Here is a 26066-nt window from a genome sequence, read left to right on the forward strand (position 1 = left end):
AAAGCAAGTCTGTTCGTTTCATTTTGCCTTCGTACAGTATATGGTCACTCTAGAATCTAGCCTTTCACACCACGCAACTTCCTGTGTTAATTAATTTGCTATAAGTGAGTCAGTGTCAGTATGTGATACACATAGCTTCTTCACTTATGTAGTTTAAACAGTAAGTTTTCTGTACATTTCAAGTAAATTCTTCCCATTACAAAATGGATCTACCATTCTACCATGGAAACATCCATATTAAAACTTGTGAAAATCTTCTGCTTCGAAAAGGAAAGAATGGATGTTATTTGCTAAGGGATAGCGGATCTGTTCCTGGAGCCTTGTGCCTTTGTATCTTGTAAGTATATTTTGATTTTCCATCATACAGTATCACAGTTATAGAATGTATAATGTATTAATATGTACACCAAACAATCATTCCATTAGTAATCTAAAGAACACTGAAAAGATCATTACTGGATATGTTGGTGAAGCTGGTCATACACATTAGATAAAAGACAAGGTAATGCCACAAAGATGGGAAGCAAATACAGCCTCAGGGTCCTTTTACATCGGCCCATTTTGGCCGTAATAATGAGCGCCGTTCAACAAGTTCAACAAGTATAAGTATGTTGTATATCGGCACTTGTTTGCTTCTTTCACAAGTAGCTATGTATGAGGACGAATTGCTCGTTCCTAAGCTCGAACGTCCCCATACATTTCTATCATGCAGCCAGTACGTCACCCTGTTTTCACAGCGAGATGTGTTGCCGACAAAAATCATATTTTAGGCTGCAGGAAAAATATGATCAGCCGATGAAAGAGAGTTTGCTCATTCATCGGCTGATTGTTACCTGGTTTACACAGGGCAATGATCAGGAACGAGCGTTCTGTGAATGCTCATTTGCACGACAATTGGCCCATGTAAAAGGGCCCTTAGGCCTTATTCACACAGTGCAGATTTGCTGCAGATTTTGCATGTATTTTTTAAGCCAAAATCAGGAGCAGGACCTAAACAGAAGAAATATATAAAAGAAGGCCTTATAGGTCTGCTCTCCTTGATCCAATTCTGGTTTGGGCTTTAAAAATGCAAGTAATATCTTCACCAGATCTGCCGGAGTGATAAACCAAGGTCTCTCAGTTCAAGGATTCTTTCCCTCTGTTTGCGACAAGTGGCGATAACTGGCACGTCGACGAACAGGAGGCATTGCACAATCATCCCACACTACTTGATCCGATTTTTTAAGTTTTATGTGGATAGAAAACTTTGCTTTCAATCTGGCTTTTATGCCCCTCCACATGCCACAGATTGCTGATAGGTGCTTGAAAATGTGATCATTTGCAGATTTTAGAAAACATCTGCTACCTCCTCGATTTGCATAATCTTACAGCCTAGGCTGGATTCACACGAGCACATTACGTCTGTAATGGACAGAACGTATTTCGGCCGCTAATAGTTATGTACGATGCTAGGAATCCCTGCCTCGCTGCAGGACAACTGTCCCGTACTGAAAACATGATTACAGTACGGGACAGTTGTCCTGCAGCGAGGCAGGGACTACTAGCATCGTACATAACTATGATGCTAGGAGCCCGGCTCCCTGCAGTGTGTTCGGTCCGGGATTAGCGGCCGAAATACGTTCCGTCCATTACGGACGTAACATGCTCGTGTGAATCCAGCCTTACCCTTCTTGGTGTTGTAATTTCAATGTTGAGGAGTGTATAAGAAGCGGTGTGTGTGAATATAAAAAGTCTACACGCCCATGTTAAAATGGCAAGTTTTTGTCATGTTACAAAATCAGTGCAAGATACATCATTTCAGAACCTTTTCCACCTTTAACATCACCTATAATCTGTACAATTGTATTGAAAAACAAACTGAAATCTTTTAAAGTGGAAAACTAAAAATAAAGAACAAAAATAATGTGGTTGCATAAACTTATACTTTGTTGAATTACCCTTTCCTTTGACTTTGTGACAGCATTCAGTCTATTTGGGCAGAAGTCTATCAGCATGGCACATCTTGACTTGGCAATTGTTGTCCTCTCTTCCTTGCAAAAGCGCTCCAAATCTGTCAGATTGCAAGGGCATCTCCGGTGTACGGCCCTCTTCAGGTCACCCCACAGATTTTAAATGGGATTCAGGTCTGGGTTCTGGCTGAGCCATTCCAAAACTTTGATCTTCTTCTGGTGAATCCATTCTTTTGTTGATTTGGAAGTATGCTTTGGGTCGTTGTCGTGCTGCAAGGTGAAATGCCTCTTCATCTTCAGCTTTTTAGCAGAGGCCTGCAGGTTTTGTGCCAATATTGACTGATATGTGGAACTGTTCATAATTCCCTCCACCTTGACTAAAGCCTTAGTTCCAGCCGCAGAAAAAAAACAGCCCCAAAGCATAATGCTGCCACCATCATGCTTCATAGTGGGTATTGTAATGTCGGGGTAGGGAGACAGACAAGTGAGCCCTACACTCAATAGGTGCATGACAGACAAACAGACAAGGGTACAAAGAAGCCAGGGAAATGGGGAAGTTGCCCACGGGGACACCGTGAGTAACAAGCGAAGTGAATGAGCCGAGTCAAACCAGGTGATGAGCGAGGTACAAAAACGCAGAGCAGAAGAGTGGTCAGTAAAGCCAAGGTCAATCACAAGCAGAGGATCAGTAGTTCAAGAAGCTGCAGCAGGGCCAGGAAACCAGCAGAGAAGAATCACAAGCAAAGGAGGAACAGGAAAGGCAGGTATAAATAGACAGAGGGCGGGAGTCAGTCTCACAGACATAGAAGCAGGTGCAGACTGATTACCTATGGGCGTCAACACAGAAGTTGTGTCTGGCAGATCCTTTACAGGTATGGTGTTCTTTTGGTGATGTTCATTGTTGACTTTGCGCCAAACATACCTTTTGGAATTATGGCCAAAAAGTTCAACCTTGGTCTCATCAGACCATAACACGTTTTCCCACAAGCTTTTCTTGGATGTTTTTCTTTGTTAGAAAAGGCTAAAGGCTTCTGTCTTGCCACCCTACCCCACAGCCCAGATATATGAAGAATATCGGAGAAGTTCTGCAGCTCCTTTAATGTTGCTGTAGGCCTCTTGGTATCCTCCCAGACCAATTTTCACCTTGTCTTTTCATCAAGTTTTGAGGAACGTCCAGTTCTTGGTAATGTCACTGTTGTGCCAAATGTAATCCACTTCTTGATGACCATCTTCACTGTGTTCCATGGTATATCTATTGCCTTGGAAATTCTTTCGTACCCTTCCCCTGACTGATGCCTTTCAATAATCAGATCCCTTTGATGTGTTGTAAGCTCTTTACGGACCATGGCTTTTGCTGTCAAATGCAACAAAGAAAATGTCAGGAAAATCCTAATAGAACAGCTGAACTTTATATGGGGTTCCTCAGAATCACTTTAAATAATGGCAGTTGTGTACTGACTACTATTTAACATGAATTTAAATGTGATTTGCTAATTCTGAACACAACCACATCCCCAATTATAAGAGGGTCTTCACACTTATGCAACCACATTATTGTAGTTTTGTTATTTTTATTTTTTTCCCCTCCAAATGATTTCAGTTTGTTTTTCAATGGAATTGTACAGATTATGGGTCAAAATAAAGGTGGAAAGAACCTTTTTGTTATAATGTCTGTATTACTGTTGATTTATGACTCATCTTGTATGTGATGTATAACTTGTTTGATTGAAAAACTGGAAAATCAATAAACAAAGTTTTGATAAAAAAAAAAAATTAAAGGTGGAAAAAGGTCTGAAAATATTTATCTTGTACGGATTTTTTTACATGACAAAAACCTGCCATTTTAACATGTACAAGTACATACTTTTTGATGGTCTTCCAGGTCTTCGTTATTTACTCGTTTATTCATTCATGTACTTTTGTACTATCTAGCTCATGCATATGCCATTACATAAGCCCATCATATACAGGTGTCTGTCCTCCATTTTTTCCACACTGTGGTAGTCATCCTTGATTTTAATATGTGAGTATTGATATCCATTGTTGTTTTTTCATGTATTAATAAAAATTTTCACTTTTATCCACAATATCTTGGTTCTGACTCTATTTTTAGGTTCTTGTTCTAACATATATCATGAGTCATTACTAGTGTTACCAGTAGTCATGGGCATCTACTGTCTTTTGCCCTCCCCCATATATTATATAGTATTTGAAGTAATTATATTTATTTTACATTATGTTAAAGGAGTACTCAGGTTGTCTTCCGCATTGGTTGTGTAATGGCTGGGGATAAGTATTGATTTTTTAATAATTTTAAACACAAAAAATGAGTTTTTCTTTTTACTCGCTTTTGCTGCAGATTTCTTCTGCAGCGTGTGCATGAGATTTGTTCAAATCTCATTCACTTGTAAATGCTGTGGAATTTCCGCACAGAATTCCGTTGCGGAAATTCCGCAGCGCTTATGCTACGTTGGAACCCAGCCTTAGGCCACTTTCACGCAGCTGCATTCTGGGCAGAATTTTGCATCAGTGTTTAGTAGCCAAATCTAGAAGTAGGTCCATAACACGGAAGAGGTACAAATATTTCCATTACACTTTTTCTGTTTATTTTCCATTCCTAGTTTTGGCTCACAAATACTGATGCAAAATACTGCTGTAAGAAAGGGGCCTAAGGCCTAAGGCCTCATGCACACTTCCGTGTGCCATTGAATGGCCCCTAATGACGGTTCTGTGAATCACGGACAGCACACGGATGGCTTCCGTGTGCAGTACATTGTTTCACGGACCAAATCAATGCAAAGGCCGAGACTGTTCTGTCAAAAACGGGCTAGAGTAGAACCTGCCCTATGTTTGACGGAACGGCCGCACGGTTTCGTTAAAACAACGGAAGTGTCCATGGCCCCGTTGAAATTAATGTTTCAGGGTGCTATCAGTTAAAATAGATAGCACCCTGACGAAAAAAACTGAAGTGGGCATGAGGCCTACTGTGAATAATATCTTTATATCTGAACAAGCAAATACTATTACATTTATCTAATGAATCAATCTCGCACTGCTAGGTATGGAAGACTGATCTATACATACAGAATTCTTCAAAATCGTAATGGCCTTTACATGATTGAGGTAAGAAATGTTATGCAAACTCACATTGAATGTCATGCCAATGATTTTATGAGTGTTTCTGTTCTTTAAAAACATTATGTCAAATATACTTTTGCAAGAAAAAAAAACCTCTTTTGGAATTACGTGGATTTCATAGTTGCCAACAGTCCCGAATTTACTGGTACTGCCCTGAATTTACAGAGACAATCCTGGCAAATTGCTGTCCCAGACCGTGTCCCGGCATCTGGCGACTGCCATATTCAATTGTATCTGCGTCCTCAGGACGCAGATACAATTAAATACTATGGCAGAGCAGGAAACAATCCACTTCCTGCTCTGGCATTCACTAGGCTACATGCCACGTTAGGCCTGCAGCCTATAAGTGGCAGGGACAGGATCCCTGTGCAAGTCAGCGCGATGAAATCACTGGATTACGCCGGCCTACACAAGAATCCTGTATCGGTGCCTCATAGGCTGCAGGAATGAGGAAACTGTGGAGCTCTATTTTTTCACGTTAGCAGGGCTAGGTGAGTATAATTATTTATTTATTTGTTTGGGGGCACTATCTACAGGGAGGCTGTGCGACACTATCTACAGGAGGGCTGTGTGGCACTATCTATAAGAGTGGGGAGTGTGGTATTATCTATAAATTGGGGAAATTCCGCAGCGCTTATGCTATGTTGGAACCCAGCCTTAGGCCACTTTCACCCAGCAGCATTCTGGGCAGAATTTTGCATCAGTGTTTAGTAGCCAAATCTAGAAGTAGGTTCATAACACGGAAGAGGTACAAATATTTCCATTACACTTTTTCTGTTTATTTTCCATTCCTAGTTTTGGCTCACAAATACTGATGCAAAATACTGCTGTAAGAAAGAGGCCATGAACATTGTTTTTTGCATTTTGTAGTCTTAAATATGTATTTTGTAGTTACCCTCAGGTTCTTTCTCAGTTCTTTCAGGATTGACCATTGCGTTCTTGGCGTAATCTTAACAGGCCACCCACTTCTAGTGAAAATAGCAACAGTCCTGATTTTTCTCTATTTGTAGACAATTTTTCGAACCCAGGTCTTTAACAATACTTTTGTTGCCTTTTTTATAATCTTTTCCAGCTTCATGCTTCTCTATAACGCAGCTTTGAAGGTCTTCTGTAAGTTGTCTGCCTCAAGGCATGGTTTACACTAACCAAACTTTGTGTGTATTTATTTAATGGGCAAAGCACCTGTGAAACCCACACATTCAATCAAATCTCCTTAATTGAAACACCTTTTACCCCCTCTATATCACAATATTACAGGGCTACAATTTTAGACCAACTGTGTTACTAACGTTAAAAGATTCCTCAAAATTATGGATGAATATTGGGAAACTATCTCTAGCAAACCGAATAATACCCCGAATGATACTAGTGGTCCTAGTGACTAATTAAAACTAAACCAGAACAAGAAACAAGTCACGACCAGGTGTTTGAAAAAATACAAATAATCTTTATTAAAGTCAATTAGACACATGGAGACAACGTATAACACTTAGACATAATAAAATGCCATGGACCCTCGAACACAAACGGAATCCGAACGTAAAAGCAGAGTAGCCCCCCAGATGTAAAAATGGTCTGACACAACCTATATATGGCTAAAGTGCATAAGTACATATTAATGAGCAGGTACTAGGCATGGTACGCTTTGCACAGATGAACACATAAATAAGTATAGAGAATATATATAAGGTACAATCTAAGTAAAAACGACATGTAAAGTAGTATACCTACACCTGCGTATAAGAAGATAAATAGGAGATCAAGACCAGGAGGGGGACCTCTGCTTAACCCAACGCGCGTTTCGCTGGTGCTTCGTCAGGGGTTGAAGACGAAGCACGAAGCACCAGCGAAACGCGCGTTGGGTTAAGCAGAGGTCCCCCTCCTGGTCTTGATCTCCTATTTATCTTCTTATACGCAGGTGTAGGTATACTACTTTACATGTCGTTTTTACTTAGATTGTACCTTATATATATTCTCTATACTTATTTATGTGTTCATCTGTGCAAAGCGTACCATGCCTAGTACCTGCTCATTAATATGTACTTATGCACTTTAGCCATATATAGGTTGTGTCAGACCATTTTTACATCTGGGGGGCTACTCTGCTTTTACGTTCGGATTCCGTTTGTGTTCGAGGGTCCATGGGATTTTATTATGTCTAAGTGTTATACGTTGTCTCCATGTGTCTAATTGACTTTAATAAAGATTATTTGTATTTTTTCAAACACCTGGTCATGACTTGTTTCTTGTTCTGGTTTAGTTTGAAACTATCTCTAGGTAAACACTCTTATCCAGCTATGTTTGCTACTTAAATTGGATATTCACCTCGAACCATGTACCTTGCAAGTGGTCTCCTAAGTGTGGGATATTATTAAGAATAAGAAAAATTTTATTAATTTTCACCAATATGACCTTCCAGTCGATATACCGGAAATTGCTATTGCAAACCTTTAACTTTTAAAATGGAAAAATGTGGGACTTACTTCCATCAACCAGTTTTGGCAAAACCAAACTTCACACAACTCCTGGAGAAATTCAAAATATTGAAACAGGATTTTTATAAATTCTTATAGATCAGAAATTGATTACATAATGTTCCCCCTCCTTTGCCTCCACACTCTTCAACTTTACTAACCAAATGGTTGACCTCTACACAAGTTTTCCAAAAGGGACTTTCTAAATGTTATCCAATTTAAAAAGCCTAAGGCCCTTTTACACTGAACGATTATTGGGAAGACAAGCATTCATAGAACACTCGTGGCCGATAATTGCCCTGTGAAAACAGGGCAGCTATCAGCAGATGAACGAGCAAATGTATCGTTTTAAAAAAGTTAAATATTAGCATTGTCGGCAGCACATCTCCGTGTTGGCAGTTGTGGAGTTGTTGCGACATTGGACCCTAGGTAATGAACAGAAGGAATTTATTATGACATTATTTGAGATTGTGCTCCAATGCAACTATTTTCTTTTCCAAGATACTTTTTACATTCAGCAGAGGTACTGCTATGGGGTCCAATGTCGCACCAACATATGCCAACATATTTATGCCATATTTCGAGGAAAAATTTGTGTACCCATCCAGCTTCTTTCGGCATATGGGGGACTGGATGAGGTACATAGATGATGTCTTCTTTTTATGGCTTGATACTGAACAGAAACTATTGGAATTTAGAGATGAGATCAATGGTCATTTTTCGGAACTACAGTTCACTCTAGTATACTTTAAGCAGAAATTAAAATTTTTGGATACAGTTGTCCTTAAGATAGATAACATTTTGACCACAGACTTATTTGTGAAGCCAACAGACCGCAGACCATAACAACCTATTTCACTTCAAGAGCTGTCATCAAAGAGATACCATGGAGTCATAACCATATAGTCAATGTCTGAGAGTAAAAAGGATAGTATCAGATATTACGGTCGTAGATGAAAGACTGAATACCATGTGTGGGGAGTTTAGAGAGAGAGAGAGGCTACCCAAAACCAATACTTGAAATGGCAATTAGGAAAGTGAAGGAACAGGATAAGAAATGTAAGAAAAAGACTAGTAGGATTCATTTTGTATCTATTTTCTCTCCTATTAGTGGAAAAACCTCAAAGATCTTAAAAGATTATTGGCCAATATTAAGTGAAACATTCCCAGGGAGATCTGAATTTCAGGATCCCCCAATGATGTCGTTTAGGAGACCACCTAACCTGAAGGATCGTTTAGTACGTGCCAATACTGGCTCCCAACATAAGATGAATATTAATAAAAAAAGGATGTTTTCCATGCTTGGAATGTTGTAACTGTAACAATATGTTGTGAGGGAATACCTTTGTACAACCTAGAACAGGGAAAATATATAACATTAAGCAATTCTTCATACTTGCCAGTCAAGTTTTGTTATTTATGTGATACAGTGTCCCTGTGGATATCTGTACGTTGGGGAGACAACTCGAGAATGTCGGTCACGTATAAATCAACATAAATATACAATCATGAGTAAAAAGATTGAGTTTACTGTTCCACAGCATTTTATTGGTCTCAAACATAATGTCTCACAGCTAAGATTTAAAATAATTGATGGAGTCTGTCCGATTAGGAGAGGGGGAGACAGAGAAAGGGCTTTGAAGAAGCTTGAGTTAAAATGGATATATGAGTTGGATACTCTTGAACCTAAAGGGTTAAATAGAGAGTTTAGGACTACAGGCATAGTCTAGACATGTTTCCCCTATATAGTTCTGGTCACATTATCGCAGAGGTTGGATTTAAGATTTAGTGCCCCACCTTTTGGTTGTGTTCTCATAAAGAGAAATATTTTTTGCATGATAATTTACTTTGATTTTATATGTTTATAGGTGTTCACAATTTTTAACCATGTGTGTGAATCGAACAAAGAATACTACTTACAAAGGATTCTGAGAATCAATGAATATGACATTGTGACCCCACCTTGGAGCCCTCTGCCTACTCCATCTTGGGCGCAATGATCCTTGTGTCCTGGACGGGGCGGACAGAGTTCTCTGAGGAGGAGGAATGCAATAATAGAAAGTCTAAAATGTATTGATATAACCTCAGTATGTCTATTTTTGTCTCTTAGATGGTGTGTGTATGAAAAACTACTCCAAGAATTTGCTTAATTGATGTTGATAATATATTGAGAGAGTGCACTTGTATTCATATTTTTGCACCTTTGACTGTTAATAATCTCAAGGTTACAGTATAGATAAGTGAGAATGTACCTAAATGTGACCTATATATTATATAGAACTGTGATTGGTTCATTGATGATAGGGGAATGTAAAAATGTAAAATAAAGCCCAATACTGAAAGGTCTGTTAGGTGAGACTAAATAAAATGATACTAAAGAGGTCTAGATACTACTAGTCAAATACCCAGGGTTTATATATTGATATGTAGAAATATGTTGGTCCCATCCGATTGAAGATATGGGTGGTCTTTTGGAGATAAGGTAGAACATAGTGAGGTTCCTGTCCGTCGTACTATTCCACAGATGCAGGCGTAATATAGTGTGGACCTGCGCACGCCCAGTCAATAGGGAGTCGTTCTTTGCTCTCTATGAAAATAGGAGACACTTGATATACAAAGTGGGGTATGTCACACAGATCTGCTGCATACACATTACAAACACAGCTTTGCTGCCTACACATTACACACAGCTCTGCTGCTTACGCATTACAGACACACACACACACACGCACGCACACCTCTGCTCTCCACACACCTCTGCTGTCTACACATTACACACACATAGCTCTGCTGCCCACATATTGCATACACAGTTTTGCTACATACACATTACACACACAGCTCTTTTGTGTACACATAACATACAAAGCGTCACTATCTACATATTAGACACATACAGCTCTGCTACCACATTACACACACAGATCCGCTACCTACATACAGTAGTACACACACAGCTCTAGTATGTACACATTACACACACAGCTTTGCTATGTGCAGATTACACACTCATCTCTGATATGTGCAAATTACACACACAGCTATTCTATGTACACCTTACACACACAGCTGTGCTATGTGCACATTATACACACACATCACTGCTATGTGCACATTATACACACAGCTCTGCTATGTGCACTTTACACACACAGCGCTGCTATTTACACATTACACACACAGCTCTGCTATTATAGTGCGGACCTGCGCATGCGCAGTCAATAGGGAGTTGTTCTTTGCTCTCTATGGAAACAGGAGACGCTTGATATGCAAAGTGGGGTATGTAGGCGCACGCACAATGGGAATCTTAGGACGCTGAGTGTTAGATGAGTTTGGAGTACTTGTGTCGATTCACACATTTTTTTAATAAGGTTTTCTCACAAGGAACATGTGGAGATGTTTATAAATGTTATTATGGATGTATTTACTTTTTTAAACACTTTGTTTACATGAAATGATGTCACGTACTATATATAAAGTGTGCACTGAATCTATGTAACCATGCTTGATAAAGACCCATTCATGGGTTGAAACGTTGCAAGTGATTTTATGCTTGGTTAATAAATCAAATACACTTCTTTGGATTATCTTGAGTGCTGCACTTCCTTTCTTTGATTGCATATTGATTGTCTCCCTGGTATTCGTTGCAGCGTGCACCACCCATGTTTGGGGAGTTGTCCTATCAGGGTATGTTCACACGCCAAAAATACAGAGCTGTTAGCTGTTATCAAGGGAAAACAGCTCCTGATTTTTAGTCGTTTTTTGAGCAACTCGCGTTTTTGGCTGCATTTTTCGCTCCGTTTTCGCTGCGTTTTTTACGGCCGTTTTTGGAGCTGTTTTCAATAGAGTCCATGAAAAACGGCTCCAAAAACGTCCCAAGATGTGACCTGCACTTTTTCACGGCCGTTTTCTTACGCGGCGAAAAAACGGCCCGTCAGAACAGAAAAACGTTTTTCCCATTGCAATCAATGGGCAGATGTTTGGAGGCGTTCTGCTTCCGATTTTTCGGCCGTTTTTCGGGCATTTACGGCCCGAAAAACAGTCGAAAATGGGCCGTGTAAAAATACCCTCACACTGAAGATTTTTTTGTGGCTGTGCTGCTGTTTTCCGGAATATGTGTAAACAGGGAGACGCGCTGCCGACATTATAATAACGTATGGGGACGAGCGATCGGAGTAACGACCGCTCGTCCCCATACATAGCTGAGTGTGACAGGAGCAAACGAGCGCCGATGAATGATGACTCGTTGATCGGTGCGCGCTGCACCGGCCAAAAATGGGCAGGTGTTAAAGGCCCTTTACTCCTATGACCCTCTAGCAATTAAACTACAATGGAAAAAAGACCTAAATATTTCTATTATGGTAGAACAATTGTCCTCAGCATTTATAGACTTATCCAGAGCATCTTAATGTACCAGTCATCTGGAAAATGCTTGAAAGATCATACTCCTTTAGGAGTAAACAAAATCTTTTCACGCCTATGCTGGAGGTGCAATTCCTCTAATAGTATATGCTTCCATTTATTGTGGGAACGTGAACCTATTTTCATTCTTTGAAAACAAGTATTGCATTTTATATCCAAAATCTATAAATTTCAAATTCATCCTCTTCGGCACTTCTCTCGATTGATCTTGAGTAATTTCCAGTGGCCCTTCGGACTATTATAGTAAATATCCTCATTGTGACCAGGTTAAAAATTGTGCAACAAGTGATGAAAAATTACACTCCTCCTCTCTTCATGATATAATAAGTGGAGTTAGTGATAATTTCTGGTATAAATGTATGTGCGCCTTTGCCTCTGGAAGCAAAAATAAATTGACAAAGAAATGGGAAGTCTGGCTTGACAGCGATTTAAACCATGTACCACGATTTTTTACTCACTAATATTTTACCTCTCATTTACCCAGTCAATAAAATGGCACACACTAAAATCTGTTTTTACTTTTTTATTTTTTGTTAATTCTGCAGATGTATAAACATGTATTTCTTCCCTCAAATGTGCAAATGATTGACAAAGTATATATTTCCTGACTTTTAGGGTATGTGCACACGACCAATTTTCAGGCGTAATGGAGGCATTTTACGCCTCGAATTACGCTTGAAAAGACGGCTCCAATACGTTGGCAAACATCTGCCCGTTGCTTGCAATGGGTCTTACGATGTTCTGTGCAGACGAGCTGTCATTTTACGCGTCGCTGTCAAAAGATGGCGCATGAAATTATGGCCGCGTCAAAAAAGGGCAGGACTCTTCTTGGGACGTAATTGGAGCCGTTTTTCATTGACTCCAATGAAGAACAGCTTCAATTACGTCCGTAAAAGACGTTCTCTTTAAGAACGTTAATAAATGAAATTTCTTTTTCGCACATCATTCCCAATCTACAGGACGAACTGACAGTAAGATTTGGCATATTCTTTCTTCTGCCAATCAGTATACCTGTGTACAGTTTTTTATTTAACCCCCTATATTTGCTTATATTTCAGCTGTTTATTACAGCTAACACAATACTGCAATGGCCTGCGATCTGAGATATTTCCGATCCTAGCCATTTATCCCCTCAGATGCCAAGGTATCTTAGTTGGATTGTCATGCTAGCTGGCGGCCTAAAGCAAGCCCCCGGGTTTGCCATGTGTGTATTCCAATAGGCTGCCTATCAGTTTTAGGCTGGGATCAGACATGGCGTTTTTGATCCATGTACTCTATCCTTTCCCCCGACGATCTAGCACTGATGCTCCGCTGGTACTCCCAGGGATTATTTACATGCGGGCAGCAGGTGATTGCTGCAGCCTGAGGCCTCAGTGGTCATTTCTGGCATCATGTCATTAGAATAGCTAAAAGTTTTCCAATACAGTATATATACACACCAAAATGGTGCCATTAAAAAATAAATTTTGTCCCGCAAAAAACAAGCCGTCATATACTTAAATCGACAGAAAAATTCAAAAGTTCTGGCTCTCAGAACGCAGGGTTAAAAAAAACGAATCACTGCATCCTTAAGGCCCAAAGTAAAGGTATCTATATATGGACAGTGATGTCAGGGGCTCCTCCTGGAGCGGAATCCCTGGCCAGAGTGTTGCCGACGCTCTGGCTGGGGATTCCACTCCTAGAGGTAGCCCCAATGGCGCTATCTACAGGGAGGGTGTTATGGCAGGAAGGAGGTGAAGGGAACAAGTGAGCCCTAATCTACCCACCGCCCTGTCCCTGCCTACTTGCAACGACCCGCCCTAGGCGACGGGGTACAACTTGGCGGCGGTCCCTACGCTGACTAAGTGCAAGGGAATACAAACAGGGAACAAGCAAGGGAAGGGGCAGTAGTCCACGGAACACCGTGAGGAAATGGAGTGGTGAACGAGCCAGTCAGGATCAGGATGTAATGAAGTATACAAACGCAGAGCACGGAGCAGGAAGCAAGCCGGGGGCAGAGCGAAGCAAGATAAGCGGGAACTGAAGCAAGGCTGAAGCACGGCAGAAGCAGGCTGGAGCAAGGCAGCAGTGGGGCCAGGAAACCAAGAAGAATCACAAGCAATGAGGAAGAGAAAACGGCAGGTATAAATGGACAGGGGGCGGAGCTAACTCCGACTGACCAGGCCACGATAGGCTCTCCCACTCCTGAGCCTGCCACCCTGATTGGTGGGAGCCGGTGTCAGTCTAAGAGGTCTGGTCTCAGGTGTCGATTGATTAATCCTGGGAGTATCCACAGACGTAGTGCCTGGCAGATCCCTTACAGTACTCCCCCTTTTATGAGGGGCCACCGGACCCTTACTAAGAGGACCTGGTTTAGTGGGGAAGAGAAGGTGGAACCTCCTGCCCAATACCGCAGCGTGAACATCTCGAGCAGGTACCCAAGTCCTCTCCTCCGGCCCGTATCCTCTCCAATGGACCAGGTACTGGAGGGAGCCCTGGATCATCCTACTGTCCACAATCTTGGCCACCTCGAATTCCACCCCCTCAGGGGTGAGAACGGGAACAGGAGGTTTCCTCGAAGGGGACCAGGACGGGGAGCAGGGTTTAAGGAGGGAGGCATGAAAGACGTTGTGTATGCGAAAGGATGGGGGCAGCTCCAGACGGAAGGATACAGGGTTGAGGACTTCAATGACCTTATAAGGCCCAATAAATCGGGGAGCAAACTTCCTGGACGGGACCTTAAGGCGCAAGTTCCTAGACGACAACCACACCAGATCCCCGACGACAAACCGGGGGTTAGCAGAACGTCTTCTATCAGCCTGAATCTTTTGTACGCTCTGGGACGCCTCTAGGTTCTTCTGAACCTGGGCCCAGACTGTGCACAGTTCCCGATGAACGTCCTCTACCTCGGGATTATTGGAACAACCAGGAGAAACGGAGGAGAACCGTGGATTAAACCCGAAATTACAGAAGAATGGGGAGACCCCTGACGAGTTACTGACCCGGTTATTCAGGGAAAATTTGGCGAGGGGAAGGAATGAGACCCAATCAAATTGACAGTCAGAGATGAAACACCTTAAATATTGTTCCAGGGATTGATTAGTCCTTTCCGTTTGGCCATTAGTTTCGGGATGGAAGGCGGAGGAGAAGGAAAGATCAATCTCCAACTTTTTACAAAAAGCTCTCCAAAATAAGGAAACAAATTGTACCCCTCTGTCAGAAACGATATTGACTGGGGCCCCATGGAGACGCAGAATGTGTTTAACAAACAAAGAAGCTAACGTCTTGGCGTTAGGTAGTTTCTTAAGGGGCACAAAGTGGCACATCTTGCTGAAGCGGTCTACTACCACCCACACCACCGACTTGCCCTGAGATGGAGGCAAATCGGTGATAAAATCCATGGAGATATGGGTCCAAGGTCTCTGGGGAATGGGCAAAGAACGTAGTAAGCCCGCAGGTCGGGACCTAGGGGTCTTGGACCTAGCACAAACCTCACAAGCGGCGACGTAAGCCCTAACGTCTTTAGGCAACCCAGGCCACCAATAGTTTCTGGTAATGAGGTGTTTGGTAGGATGACCAGGATGACCAGATAGTGCGGAGTCATGGTTTTCCCTGAGTACCCTTAGCCGGTATTGCAGGGGGACAAACAGCTTGTCCCCAGGGAGGTTCCCGGGAGCTGAACCTTGATCAGCCGCAATGTCAGAGGCTAAATCAGAATCAGTGGCAGAAACGATTATACCAGGGGGTAAAATACAAGCAGGATCATTCTCAGAAGGAGGATTGGCCATGAAACTACGTGACAGTGCATCAGCCTTAATATTTTTGGACCCAGCCCTATAGGTAACCAAGACGTTAAATCTGGTAAAGAATAGCGCCCATCGAGCTTGTCTAGGATTAAGCCTCCGGGCAGATTCTAGGAAAACCAGATTCTTGTGGTCAGTAAGGACTGTTACCTGGTGTCTGGCCCCCTCCAGGAAGTGACGCCACTCTTCAAAAGCCCATTTAATGGCTAAAACTTCGCGGTTGCCAATATCATAGTTACTCTCCGTGGGCGAAAACTTCCTAGAGAAGTAAGCACAGGGGCGGAGATGGGTGAGGGAGCTGGTACCCTGGGACAAGACGGCCCCCACTCCCACCCCGGACGCGTCAACCTCCACAATAAATGGCTCCCTTTGGTTGGGCTGAACCTGCACGGGGGCCGAGATAAAGCACTTCTTGAGGGTCTCAAAAGCCTGGACGGCCTCAGGAGGCCAGTGGAGGACATCAGCACCCTTGCGAGTGAGGTCCGTAAGAGGCTTAGCGACGACCGAGAAGTTGGCAATAAATCTCCTGTAATAGTTAGCGAACCCCAAAAAACACTGTAGCGCCTTCAGGGAGGAAGGTTGGACCCATTCCGCCACAGCCTGAACCTAGGCAGGGTCCATGCAGAATTCATGAGGAGTGAGGATTTGACCCAAATATGGTATCTCCTGTACCCCAAACACACATTTTTCGGTTTTCGCAAACAGATTATTTTCCCGGAGGACCTGGATGACCTTCCTGACATGCTCCACGTGGGAGGACCAGTCCTTGGAAAACACCAGTATGTCATCAAGGTACACTACAAGAAAATTTCCCAGGTAATCTCTCAGAATTTCATTAATAAAATTCTGGAAGACAGCAGGGGCATTACACAACCCAAAGGGCATGACCAGGTATTCTAAATGACCTTCGGGCGTGTTGAACGCAGTCTTCCACTCATCCCCCTCTTTGATGCGGATAAGGTTATACGCCCCCCGTAGATCGAACTTAGAGAACCATTGGGCCCCCTGAACCTGATTAAAAAGATCCGGAATCAAAGGAAGGGGATACTGGTTCCTTACAGTGACCTTATTCAAGTTCCGATAGTCAATGCACGGCCTAAGACCACCATCCTTCTTCCCCACGAAGAAGAAGCCAGCACCTACAGGAGAAGTCGAGGGGCGAATGAAACCCTTGGCCAGGCATTCTTGGATATACTCCCTCATGGCTTCACGTTCAGGACATGAAAGATTAAATATCCTACCCTTAGGAAGCTTGGCACCTGGTACCAAATCGATGGCGCAATCGTAATCTCTATGAGGGGGCAACACCTCGGAGGCCTCCTTAGAAAAAACATCAGCGAAGTCCTGAACAAACTCAGGTAGCGTGTTTACCTCCTCACGGGAAGAAATAGAGTTAACCGAAAGACATGACGTCAGGCATTCACTACCCCATTTGGTGAGATCCCCAGTATTCCAATCAAACGTGGGATTATGCAGCTGCAACCAGGGAAGACCTAATACCAGATCGGACGATAATCCCTGCATCACCAGTACAGAGCACTGCTCCAAATGCATGGAGCCAACACGGAGTTCAAAAACAGGAGTATGCTGAGTAAAATAACCATTAGCAAGAGGAGTGGAGTCGATACCCACTACCGGGACAGGATAAGGCAAATCAATAAAAGGCATTTTTAGAGACATAGCAAATTCCACAGACATGATATTAGCAGATGAGCCAGAATCCACGAAGGCACTGCCAGTGGCAGACCGGCCAGCAAACGAGACCTGAAAGGGAAGCAAAATTTTATTGCGTTTCATATTAACGGGAAATACCTGTGCGCCCAAGTGACCTCCCCGATGATCACTTAGGCGCGGAAGTTTTCCGGCTGCTTATTCTTGCGCCTGGGACAGGTATTCAGTTGATGCTTGTCATCCCCACAATAGAAGCAGAGACCATTCTTCCTGCGGAACTCTCTACGTTGTCGAGGGGACATGGAGGCCCCGAGTTGCATAGGTACCTCCGAGTCTTCCGTGGAAGAGCGAGGAGACGGGACCTCGGGGGGAATCGCAGGGAAGTCAGAGGGGAAAACACTGAAACATTCAAGCTGACGTTCCCTGAGACGTCGGTCAAGTCGTACTGCTAGGGCCATAACCTGGTCTAGGGAGTCAGAAGAAGGGTAGCTAACAAGCAGATCCTTCAGGGCGTCAGATAATCCTAACCTAAACTGGCACCTTAGGGCCGGGCCGTTCCACCGAGAAGCTACGCACCACTTTCTAAAATCAGAACAGTATTCCTCAACAGGTCTCCTACCCTGACGTAAGGTCACCAGCTGACTCTCGGCTAAGGCAGTCCTGTCAGTCTCGTCATAAATGAGTCCGAGGGCAGAGAAAAAACGATCAACGGAGGAAAGTTCAGGGGCGTCAGGCGCCAAGGAGAAGGCCCACTCTTGGGGCCCTTCCTGGAGTCGGGATATAATGATTCCCACCCGCTGGTTCTCGGAACCTGAGGAGTGAGGTTTTAGACGGAAGTAAAGTCTGCAACTCTCCCGGAAGGAGAGAAAAGTCTTACGGTCCCCTGAGAACCGGTCAGGTAACTTGAGGTCAGGTTCTAGAGGTGAGGGGTACTACTATGGCAGCGTCAGACTGGTTGACCCTCTGAGCCAGGGCCTGGACCTGTAGGGAGAGGCCCTGCATCTGCTGGGTCAGGGTCTCAAGGGGGTCCATGATAGCGTCAGCGTAGGAGAAATGGTAGACTAGTTATGGGCTTGTGATTATGTTATGGCAGGAAGGAGGTGAAGGGAACAAGTGAGCCCTAATCTACCCACCGCCCTGTCCCTGCCTACTTGCAACGACCCGCCCTAGGCGACGGGGTACAACTTGGTGGCGGTCCCTACGCTGACTAAGTGCAAGGGAATACAAACAGGGAACAAGCAAGGGAAGGGGCAGTAGTCCACGGAACACCGTGAGGAAACGGAGTGGTGAACGAGCCAGTCAGGATCAGGATGTAATGAAGTATACAAACGCAGAGCATGGAGCAGGAAGCAAGCCGGGGGCAGAGCGAAGCAGGATAAGCGGGAACTGAAGCAAGGCTGAAGCACGGCAGAAGCAGGCTGGAGCAAGGCAGCAGTGGGGCCAGGAAACCAAGAAGAATCACAAGCAATGAGGAAGAGAAAACGGCAGGTATAAATGGACAGGGGGCGGAGCTAACTCCGACTGACCAGGCCGCGATAGGCTCTCCCACTCCTGAGCCTGCCACCCTGATTGGTGGGAGCCGGTGTCAGTCTAAGAGGTCTGGCCTCAGGTGTCGATTGATTAATCCTGGGAGTATCCACAGACGTAGTGCCTGGCAGATCCCTTACAGAGAAGGTGTAGCGCTATCTATAAGGGGGCAGAGGCGTAGCTAGGTTCTCCAGCACCCGGGGCAAAGATTCAGTTTGGCGCCCCCCCCCCCCTCTTTCCTGATATCTCCTTCCCTCTCGCAATGTTTGTTTTCTCTACCAATCAATGACGTGTCATTTCTTTTCCACTATTTTTTTTATGTAACTCGAGCATAAAAACATTTGTACATTTTACAAGCAATATAGTTCTATACACAACACCAGAACCAAGCTCATTACATATATACAACACCAGCACAAATACAGCTCAATTTAGTGCAACCTGTGCCGTATAGATTTGCACCGAATTGTTTCCAGCTCCCAGCATGGCCCGAACAATGGTAAGGATATGCTGGGAGTTGCTGTTTCACAAAAAAAAATCATATCATAATCACACCACCCATCATCTTGCTGCAGATCATACAGTGACTACAGTGCTGATTAGAGGCCGAATAAACATTTACATTAAGTGACTCACCGGTGACGTCTCAGATTCTAGTTCTTTTTCTCCATCCGGTCCAGACCTCTATAATGACTTCTCCCGGTCACAGCCCATTTCTGCAGTTTGTCACTCAGATGTCTTCAGCCTCTCACTTTTCAAACATTTCTACACCTATAAACAAAGACAAAGTTCTCATTATACCACACACTACGCCCCTAAATATAATAGCGCCATACACTGCACCTCTAATTATAATAGCACCATACAGGGGATATACACTGTAAACATTACACCAATCACACTACAAAAATCAATCAAACACACCACTTCACACACATTACTGCATTTACTTGCTTTCTGCTTGCAGATGCAGACCATTACCAGTGTGCACCACCCATGACCAATATACCGTTTGATCTCCCATCACTATATCACACACACCACTCACACACTGGACACAATCAGTACAGCACACACTGGAACCATAATACACACATCACACACACTAGACACAAACTACACACTAAACAAACACACACAACTCACACTAAACCCACACAATTCACACTAAACACACACTAAATACCCACTACACACACACTAAACACACACCCCCGCACACACTAAACACACACTAAATATATACCACTCACACACTAAATAAACACCACTCACACACTAAACACACCACTCACACACTAAACACACATCGCTCACACACTAAACACACCACCTCACACACTAAACACACGCACACTAAACACACACACACTAAACACACACCAATCACATACCACTTAAACACTAAACACACACCACTTACACACTAAACACACGCACTAAACACACACCACTCACACACTAAATACACACCACTCTCACACTAGATGCATACTTCACACGCAGACGCCATAATACATTAGACACACATATAGCTCACACAAAGTGCACATATCACTCATACAATGGATATACATTGTAAACACTACACCAATCACACTACAAAAATCAATCAAACACACCCCTTCACTCACATTCCTGTATTTACTTGCTTTCTGCTTGCAGATGCAGACCATTACCAGTGTGCACCACCCATGACCCATATACCGTTTGGTCCCCCATCACTTTAGCAGGCTGGTTGCAGCTTTGCTGTAGAGATAAACCTGCTGATGCTGTGCAGTAGTTGTGAGTTACACACCTGGCAGGGGCACGAGTCTTCATCTCCTCGGCAGCAAAACTTAAGCTGTGCTCTGTGGCAGAGCAGAAAGCAAGCCTAGTGCTGATTGGCTAAAGCTCAGCCAATCATTGTTAGGCTTGATTTCTACATGCAGTCAGGCAGGACTCTACTCATTAGCTGGGAACCTGTGCAGAAAACAAGACTAGCATTGATTAGCCGGGGCTCGGCCAATAATCACTAGACTTCTTTACTGCACACTCCCATCATTGCAGAGGAGTATCTCTAAGCAAAGTGTAGTTGTGAACACCAGGGGGCGGAGCCCGAGCCCAACACTATATGACATTGATTATGTGAGCACCCGGCCCACTGTTCACCTGCCTGTCCCGCCCTGCTGGCAACCCCCTCTAAGTTGCGCCCGGGACACATGCCCCCCCTAGCTACGCCCCTGAAAGGGGTGTTTGTGGTACAATCTACAAGGGGAAGTTTGTGGCACTATCTACAAGGTAAGGTGTGGCACTATCTACTGGGGGTTGTGTGGCACTATCTACAGCGGGCACTAGGGCATTATCTGCAGGGGGTGTGGCACTATCTACAGAGGACACTGTGGCATCATCTACAGATGACACTGTGGCATTATCTACAGAAGACACTGTGGCATTATCTACAGAGAGTACTGTGGCATTATCTACAGAGGTCACTGTATATATGGGGACACAAATTGGGGGCCTAACTTCTACATGGGGCCTAACTTCTATATGGGGGCACAAACAGGGCCTTACTTCTATATGGGGTCATAAACTGTTGTTTTCTGCCATTTTACTGCCACCGTGAGTTCCCCCGCAAAGGGCGCCCACTAAGTCTGTGTCACCCAAGGGCCCACATAAACCTAGGGTCGGCCCTGTGTGTATATATATATATATATGTGTGTGTGTGTGTGTGTGTGTGTGTGTGTATATGCCTGAGACAGAGAGGTTAAATTGTGAGCCTAGTGGAGAAAGGGACTGATGGCAGTGCATGCAATGTGTACAGTCCTGCTGGATATGTTGGGTGTCACAAGCTTCAGGTAAGCGTCCTCTGTTCCAAACTTCAATTCTGAAGCATTGTATAAAGAGGAGGTATAAGTATAGTACATGATATTGGAATGAACAATGAGACAAAATCTTAGTGTGGTTTATACTATAAATATATCTAATATTGTATTGCTTTGCTCACTTCAGGCAGCAAAAGACGTTGCAGAAAAGTTATTCGTAAATGTCAGGGATCTCATATCCAACTATGAAAAATCGAATCAAGGATTAGTGCATAATCTGATATATCCTGTCAACAAAGAGATATGTGAGCAGATACCCCTCCTAGCGAAAGGTTCCATGAAACAAGTACTTGTACTGGAGGAGACCTATGAAGGTAATTAAATACTAGAATTACCTGAATTTTTTTATGATGTGGTTAAATATATTTGTATTAAAAGCAGTAGGGTAGCTAGCGGGGGGCATGGGCACCGTACTCAGGGATGGTGGGGCCCAGGGCAGGTCCCCCAGTGGTGGTGTGTCCCAGTTTTAACTGTATCTGCATCCTCAGGGAACAGATACAGTTGAATTCAATGCTGGAGAAAGGAGCAGGCGGCTCCTTGCTCCAGCATTCACTGTGTAATACCAGCTCCAGCTGTGAGCGGCTTGACTCAGACAGGCACGATGTAGTGATGTCATTGTGCCTGTCTGTGCAGAGCCACACTTCACAGAGCGAAGGAGCAGGGGGATCTCCTCCACTCGTCGTGGGAACGGGGATAGGTAAATATTATACTGCATGGGGCAGCTATGGCGGCATTATACTGTATGTGGGCAGTTATGGGACATCATACTGTATGTGGGCAGCTATGGGGTGTTATACTGCACCTCTGAGGCGCTTTTTTCATCCAGTTCCTGGGGTTGCCCGTTCTTCTCCCCACTATGTCTCAAAGTACGTGCTAACTTCCATTTTGCGCATTGTTTCCTTGTCCATAATTTCAGTTTACTTCTGTGGCTTTACAGCCTGTATCTATTATCTATATTACACTTGAACTTCGGTCTATTTATATCTGAAATCTAGGACATCTCTTATACCATCTATTACTTATTACATTTAGTTAGCACCACCATTCGTTTATGTGGGCATATTCTATTGCTCACTATTTATTTTCATTGTTGTGGGTTATTTGAGTGGTTTCCGACCACTGATCGTTGGTTGTCTTTGTAGGCTACTGGTCTTTTACATCTGACCTCACTGTCTTTTTCTCCTTGTATGGTCCATCCTTTTACTCTGTATTGTGTTATTGTATATTGTATTTAATAAAGATTTTCCACTTTTGCATATATTTTTGTATATTATTTCTTGTTGGGTGCTAAGTTCCCTTATGGTTCGCATTTAGGTTGTTGCCTATTGGTATCCTGCATCCCGAGTCTGTTACCTGACCGTATCCCATGTCCTCTGGGTGCTTCCAGCGATCTGGCACCAGTGTGCTTCCAGAAATCCGACACCAGCGTGCTTCCAGCAATCCGGCACTAGCGTCCTTCTAGCAATCCGTCGCCAGCGTGCTTCCAGCAATCCGTCGCCAGCGTGCTTCCAGCAATCCGGTGCCAGCGTGCTTCCAGCAATCCTGCACCAGCGTGCTTTCAGAAATCCAGCACCAGCCTGCTTCCAGCAATCTGGCACCAGGCTAATGCCAAGGTACCACATGCCTGTCTCTGCCTAGCTTCTGTTTGGCAAGCAGCTACTCCGCTGGGACCACCTCAAGAGGTAGCAAGGTTTTTCCGCAGCGATGACCAGATCCTTGTAGAGGGGTTAAAGGGAATGTGTCGCTAGAAATTTTTTTATTTTTTTTAGTTAAACAGTTAGTGTATAAATGATTAAATATTGTTCTAATTTTAAAAAATGTTTCACGAGTCAGGAAATATTATAAATTAGATTCTAATTTATAACATTTCCCAGTGCTGGTCACTAGATGTAGCAATTCCCAAAATTGCAGCATTGGCATGTGGTAAAGCAACCACATTGCTTTATGCTGCAAAATTTGAGAAGACACACTCGCTCTAGTGAGCTCACAGAATCCCCCCTCCCTTATCCTGGAGAAAGGAGGGGATTGAACGTTCAAACCTCCTACACTGTGTGTCGCCATTTTTTGAGCGAACACACAGTGTAGTAGGTTTACATACAGTAGTAATCACACACTAAAACACGTACATACACAGAAATAACTTACCTGCTCCTGCCTCCGCCACTCCCTCCGGTCCGTCCACTCTGTTTGCTCTCTCCGCTCCAAGTGCTTGCATTAGAACACAAGTCCGGAAGCTGCGACCGGAAGTAGTAATCTTACTGTCCGGCCGCGGCTTCCGGTCCACAAGAAAATGGCGCCGGACGTCGCTCGGCCGAAGACCTTCCATTTGGACTGTGTGGGAGCGGCGTACAGCATAGTGAATGGAACGGGTCCCGTTCGCATTCACTATGGGGCTGTATGTGCCGTATTCCATGTCTGTATGTGTCGTTAATCGACACATACAGAGATGAAAAAAAAAATGGCAGCCCCCATAGACAAGAAAAAGTTAAAAAATAAAAAAAAGTAAAACACAAACACACAAATAAATAAAACATTTTTTAATAAAACACTAAAAGCAAATTGATATAAAAATAAATTTTTTCGCGACACCCTTCCTTTAAAGGGTGAAGACCGGGGAGGCTGCTTAGACAACGCCCTTACAGGTTGCCCTACGCCAATCTGGTGGAGTAGCCCAGTGGATCCACAAACCAGCTGGTCGTTATATGGGTCATATTTCAAGATATAGGAAGATGATGGGAAAAGAGCAGCCTAGGTCAATGCCGCTCTCCTTTGCTGTTGGCCAAGCATAAACTCAACATTCACCACCCCTTTTAATTATATTGTGTTGTTATTCATCATAGCCTGTACAATTGGTATGATTTTTATATCAAAGCTTTTCACTTAACAAGAGAAACAGTGAATCGGTGTTACTCACGTTTAAGAGACTGTAGAAAGAGGGTTTATTTGGAAATCCCTTTCTCCTGCTGGGGCCTGGCTCTTTACAGTTAAGAATGACAGCTCTCCAAGGCCCTGCTCTTGACTACCGCAGGTTGAATAAGAACACAGAGAACAGATATCTGCTTCTATTGAGCTCTCAGTTGTTTGATCGCATCAAGGGTCCAATTATTTTTCTAAATCAAATCTTCGGGAAGGGGGGTGTCTATAATTTTATTTTAAGCAAGAAAGGTGGTGAGCTATCTTTTGATTTATTTTCGATCTCTGCAATGCTCCAGCTTTGTTTCAACAGTTCATCAATAAAATATTATGGGATGTTCTGTACCAATACTTATTTGTCTACCTTGACGATATTCTCATTTACTCCAAGGATTTGAAGACTTATCGTGTGCTCACGAAAATTCTCTTTATGTCAAATTGGAAAAGTGTGTGTTTGAAAAATAGGAAGTTCCATTCCTTGGATACATTTCTGCAGGGGGACTTCGTTTGGATCCTAAAAAGGTCTCTATCATCCTGAATCAGCCTCAGCCAGTGGGTCTCAAGGCTCTCCAGAGATTTCTTGGACTCGCCAAATAATATCAACAATTTATCCAAAATTTCTCCCAGGTATTGTTTAATCTCACTGCTCTAACTCAGTCTAAAGTTTAAATTCTCTGCTAATCAAGCCTTTGAACATCTAAACCTGCTTTTCTTCAGCCCCAGTTCTTCTTCATTTAGACAATAACAAACCATTTGAGGGGTGGGAGTTACTATTCTCTTCCAACACGTCAGAAATCTTCTCTTCATGATTGGATTTCCTTCTTATTATTCTCGCCCATAAAAAAAACCCAGGGCAGATGCCCTCTCCAAATCCTTTGATCCCTCCCACTCTTCTACCAAAGATCCAGCACACATTATTGATTCTGAACTGGATTCTTGCTGCAACCAAGGCTTCCACGAGAAATCCTCCAAGGTCGTTTATGGCCATAAATCCTCTGGCCATTCTGGTGCACCTGCAAAATCCTCTTTCTCGCCACTACTGGTGGCCAGAATGGAGGTGAAATGTCAAAGACTTTGTTTCCTCATGTACTACATGTGCCCAGTTTAAGCCCTCCAGACAGACACAGTCGGGTGTCCACTCTAGCCGATCTGCCAATTCATTCTGAACCATGGACTGAGATATCCATGGACTTCGTGATTCATTTGCCAAAGCTCCAGGTTTTACCACCGTTTGGGTGGTCGTGGACTAATGTTCCATAATGGCCCACTTTGTACCATTGGCCAGATTACTATCAGCCTGCATTCAGCTCAAATATTCAAAGA

The 26066-nt window shown here is 43.5% G+C and overlaps 1 protein-coding gene across 1 annotated transcript in view; it reads left to right on the forward strand.

Annotated features, from left to right (window-relative positions):
* Positions 1 to 203: 203 nt before the first annotated feature.
* The window catches only part of LOC142740957 (SH2 domain-containing protein 1B-like), a 31144-nt gene continuing 5281 nt past the window's right edge, over positions 204 to 26066 (forward strand). The window contains exons 1-3 of the mRNA XM_075850365.1: positions 204 to 337; positions 5009 to 5072; positions 21958 to 22144. Of these exons, the coding sequence (XP_075706480.1) occupies positions 204 to 337; positions 5009 to 5072; positions 21958 to 22144 (385 nt within the window). The remainder of the gene's footprint in view (positions 338 to 5008; positions 5073 to 21957; positions 22145 to 26066) is intronic.

Source organism: Rhinoderma darwinii, chromosome 2, assembly GCF_050947455.1.
Source record: "Rhinoderma darwinii isolate aRhiDar2 chromosome 2, aRhiDar2.hap1, whole genome shotgun sequence".
NCBI lineage: Eukaryota > Metazoa > Chordata > Amphibia > Anura > Rhinodermatidae > Rhinoderma > Rhinoderma darwinii.